The following is a 4929-nucleotide window of genomic DNA, read 5'->3' on the forward strand; positions in this document are numbered from 1 at the left end:
TTGAATGGCCCAGCCAGAGCCCTGACTTAAACCCAATTGAGCATCTCTGGAGAGACCTGAAAATGGCTGTCCACCAAGGTTTACCATCCAACCTGACAGAACTGGCGAGGATCTGCAAGGAGGAATGGCAGAGGATCCCCAAATGCAGGTGTGAAAAACTTGTTGCATCATTCCCAAAAAGACTCATGGCTGTATTAGCTCAAAAGGGTGCTTCTACTAAATACTGAGCAAAGGGTCTGAATACTTATGACCATGTGATATTTCAGTTTTTCTTTTTTAATAAATCTGCAAAAATGTCAAACATTCTGTGTTTTTCTGTCAATATGGGGTGCTGTGTGTACATTAATGAGGAAAAAATGAACTTAAATGATTTTAGCATATGGCTGCAATATAACAAAGAGTGAAAAATTTAAGGGGGTCTGAATACTTTCCGTACCCACTGTATTTCTATATGTACTTTATTTTTTATTTTCCTATTGCAGATTCTTCTTCTTCTTCTTTTTTGTTCTGTCAGTTTTACCTTGTTTATTCGTGAAGTGAGTGTTTATTTTGAACAAAGAATAAAACTGATGGTGTCACATCAGATAATGTGCTGCTGTGTTGTTTTCACTGTAATACAGGACACAGATGATTTACACATCACCACTTTCAGTTTTATTTTGGATTTTACATACTGTCCCATCTTTTTCTGATTTGGCATCGAGAGCCACTGTACCAACAAACTCTTTGTTTGTCCAACACACACACACCTGGCCAATAAAGCTGATACTGAAGCTATAAAACATGACAAAGGGTAACCACAGCTGTATTATTATGGCTATCATGATACCCTGGGATTACTTTATTACCAACATAATACCACCTAGATAAAGCCCCTCATGGCAATTACTTATTGTATTTAAGGTGTAGGTGGAGAGGGGACTGGTCAGCACTATGAAGGCTTTTACCACCAATTCAAACACAACTACCGTACACTCCAAAGTCACTCTGTCCTTTTAAGACCACTACAACAAAACCTAATGTTTACTGCAAACATCTGCTAGCTCTAAAACAGCAGTGTAGCTATGCTATAAATATCTCAATATATAGTTGCTACCATTCCTCTGTGTAGAGTAGCACTAACATTACTGCATGTACTATACGGCAGCTGCACACGCCAGTGGACCCTTATCAATGTTGCATTTTAAGTGAAGGCTCTGGTTCTTACTTGTTAGCCCACTCCCACTCTCATTTTGTGTCTGTGAATCGCTGTGGCTTTTGGTGTCACTATCATTATTACTCTCTGGAGACATAACTGCCACCAGAAAAATGAATAACCCCAGATGGTTGAAATTCATTCTGGGAAAGGTAGAAAAATACCATGTAAAGTAGCCAGAGTATAGACGGAGCGAAAGCAGACAGGTCATGTCTGAGTGTGGAATTTCCCTTAACCGTTGCTGTGCATACAGTTAATATAAGTTACTGCCGTAACTGTCACAGGTTATACAGTATGTCTGCGTGTGTGTATGTGTGCGAACCTGTGGTGTGGTGATGATAACAGCTCCATCAACGTGGCTGGAGCTTAAATACTGGACGATTGACAAGTGTTCATCCGAGGTGCCGGGGGGCGTGTCCACGATGAGGTAATCCAGCTCTCCCCAGTCAACATCCCTCAAAAACTGCTTAATCATCCCTGATAGGAGACAAACAGCATACAGGTCAAAGGCGTATGTCAGTTGGAAAAGGCTTTAAATGTTACACACAAACACCTCTACCATTCTTCTTGGGTCCTCTCCAGATCACAGCATCATCGGGGCTGCTGAGCAGGAAGCCAATAGACATGACTGCCAGGTTGTCATCAACATACTGCAACATATATATACACACACATTTATGACAGAATTTCCTCTAAAAATGAAGTAGTAACCCTAAAGTATTTTTTTTAAGCGACTCACCACAGGAGACCAGCCTGAGCCACTCTGGTGAACCTGCACACAAGACAACAGGTTACACACTCATGGCTCAGAAGTCAAAGCAAAAATGAAAAAACAAGGTATGCGCTACAAGAACAAATACTGCATTTGGTGGAAAATATTATTAACTACTAGAAAGGATTCTTACTTTAAACAAAGCCACTACTCACCTGTTCTCCTTCCAGGCCCATGATCCTAGGAATGGATGGACCACAGATATCTGTATCCAGCAGGGCAACCTAAACACAGAAGGAGAAGGAGAGCGAGCAGAAAAACAAAGACACTTAAGCCTCCAGTGTAGTGGCGTCTCAACTGTTCTTAAACCTAAACCTCCTTTTGTAACCTTGTACAAATGTCTACAACAAGAACTTGAGGGGTAGGAAGCTGACCTCCTGACTTTCTCAAAGGCTGTGCAGTGGAACTTTAGAATAGAATACAAGTTGTAGAAATCTGCTCTTGTGCTTAACATTATGATCTTAAACATCTGTTAAACCCTGTCTACAGTGACCTCTAGTGGTATTCAGATGATTTCCGTAGGACACAGCCACTAATTTAGATCAAACCTTAGATACATCTTCAATGGACACAGCTGGTCTTACTAGATCACATGATTTTTGTTCCAGACAACACAGGGAAGCAGAGTTTAGGCAAACACCTCAGGAGCCTTGTTTTGTTTGTTGAATTTGTTGAGTGATTTGCACGGTCATATGTGAAACTATTACCTCCTTCGTGCTGTCACTTGCCAGGGCGTGGGCCAGGTGGGCGCTGAAGGTGCTCTTCCCCACTCCTCCTTTTCCAGAAAGCACAAGGATCTTGTGTTTAACTATTGACAGCTTCTGTCCTATCTCTGCTATGGCTGAAATCAGAGACAGAGGCATCAGATCAGAGATGGAGAAGCAGCATAAGACTCATAAGACTACAAACTTTTCCTGTTGAATGGAATCAGCTTGACAATGAGCCAGTGCAAGTCTATCACTAATACCACATGACGACCTGTCCAGTACTGATGTGTTTATATTGATTATCATTACAGCAGATGTGATAGCAGTCTCACCGGGGTCAGGGGCCTTGGTGGCTCCAGACTCACACAGCTGCTGGTTGGGGCAACCCTGACATGACGCAGACTTCCCTGCTTGCTCACTTGTTGTACCTGGGCAGTCTGAAAAGATTAAACAGAGTCCAGATATCAGTGTATTGATCAGAACCCCAGTACAGGTTCTGGGCCCAGTTGTGGTTGGTTAAGATAAACTCAAGTTGAAGGCTGCCCACTAATGGTCAAGGTCAAAAGGTTTATTGTCATGTGCACAGTAAGGAAATGTGTTTCCCTGTACAATGAAATTGTTTTAACAATGTGCCTTGTGTATTTATTATAACTGACAATTTCTTCGGTGACAATCCGCTTATCTGACGCTGTGGAAAAACGTTAATACGTGTGTTAAAAGCTGTTGAAGCATAAATATAAACGGGTTTCGTTTCATTAAAACTAAAACATCTCAACACTACAGGTAGCAAAGCTGCGTGATTTCTCCCTACACACAAAAGCCCTTTATGCAACACGACTAATGCAAATGTATTGTTGCGGACAAGTTAGTTCAAACCCGCAACAGCCTCGGAGTAAAACAAACAAAACAATTACAAAACGCCAAATCCCAAAACAGCTATACTGTATTTGAAGTAAATGACTAGATGAACAGAACAGAACAGAACAGAACAGAACAGAACAGAACAGAACAGAACAGAACAGAACAGAACAGAACAAAACAAAACAAAACAAAACAAAACAAAACAAAACAAAACAAAACAAAACAAAACAAAACAAAACAAAACAAAACAAAACAAAACAAAACAAAACAAAACAAAACAAAACAAAACAAAACAAAACAAAACAAAACATTAACTCACGTTCGGATGCGTTATCGGGTACGTCCGCCATCTTTTCCACCGGTGTCCTTCACTTAAATCCTTCCCCGCCAAATGTTCCGGAGTCGCGCAACATAAAACTTTCCAGGGATGGTGAAAGTACATAAATCCCAGTAGTAGTAGTTTAATGGTAGTAGTAGCAGTCTGTTGTTAGTAGTAATAGTAGCAAGAGTTGATGCACATTATATGAGCGAATAGGATGATGGTACCAGCAGATTAAATCCCTGTTCACAGCAGCATTTAAGAGCAAATGGATAAAGGAGATATGTAATATATAATATCATTTTTTCAGATTTTTCTGGTCAATGATAATTTTGGAAGCAAACAACTCTGTGCTAACTGCATAACATTCCCAAAGGATTATTATTGTGAGCACAGGGCAGTTCTCTCACACTTTCTGCTTCCCTGAAACATCTGAGCTAACTCTGGCACATTTACACTGATGCTTTTAATATCAGCATTGATTAATGTGCATTGCCCCATATAAATATATAAACAAACAACAAAAAAATGCAAGCTGAAAATTACACTGACTTAAATAATAGATGATGTTGTAGTTCTATGCAGCCAAACAGATAGCGTTCAATTCACACAAACTCAAATTTACCCCAGAAAACCAGCTCACATCAATGATGAAAAAAACACTTTTACAACCACCTGTTTCCTGAATTTAGCTGCAGTAGTGTTTCAAGTCATAGGGGTTGTGAAATGAGGCTCTAAACTAATTCCTTTAACATTAAACGAGTAGATCGGCTCCAAGACCTCCCCCCCCACCCCCCGTGATAGGAAATGGATGGATGGATTAAACGAGTAGGTTCAATGCTGAAACTTTTCAACAAATGCAAAACATTAACTGACATCATTACACGGTAGTACCTTGAAAGGATCTGACATCGAAACACAAAAACACTGAGCATGTATGTGCAAATGTCTTAACCTATACAGTTTTATAAGAATTCATCAAACTTTCTATGTATTTTTTAAGTGTTGTCACAGTGTTGTAACAAACCAGATCACTGTAAAACTGACTTTTTATTTAGCATTAACTCAGCATTCA

At 40.0% G+C, this 4929-nt stretch overlaps 1 protein-coding gene across 1 annotated transcript in view; it reads right to left on the bottom strand.

Moving 5' to 3' along the window:
• nubp1 (nucleotide binding protein 1 (MinD homolog, E. coli)) overlaps positions 1–3948 on the bottom strand; it is an 8111-nt gene extending 4163 nt beyond the window's left edge. The window contains exons 1-7 of the mRNA XM_020597747.1: positions 3855–3948; positions 3007–3111; positions 2675–2808; positions 2123–2191; positions 1935–1967; positions 1755–1845; positions 1518–1672 (exon numbers count right to left, since the gene is read on the bottom strand). Coding sequence (XP_020453403.1) covers positions 1518–1672; positions 1755–1845; positions 1935–1967; positions 2123–2191; positions 2675–2808; positions 3007–3111; positions 3855–3885 — 618 coding nt within the window. The 5' untranslated portion in view covers positions 3886–3948. The remainder of the gene's footprint in view (positions 1–1517; positions 1673–1754; positions 1846–1934; positions 1968–2122; positions 2192–2674; positions 2809–3006; positions 3112–3854) is intronic.
• Positions 3949–4929: the final 981 nt, after the last annotated feature.

This window comes from Monopterus albus, unplaced genomic scaffold, assembly GCF_001952655.1.
Source record: "Monopterus albus unplaced genomic scaffold, M_albus_1.0 scaffold35.1, whole genome shotgun sequence".
NCBI lineage: Eukaryota > Metazoa > Chordata > Actinopteri > Synbranchiformes > Synbranchidae > Monopterus > Monopterus albus.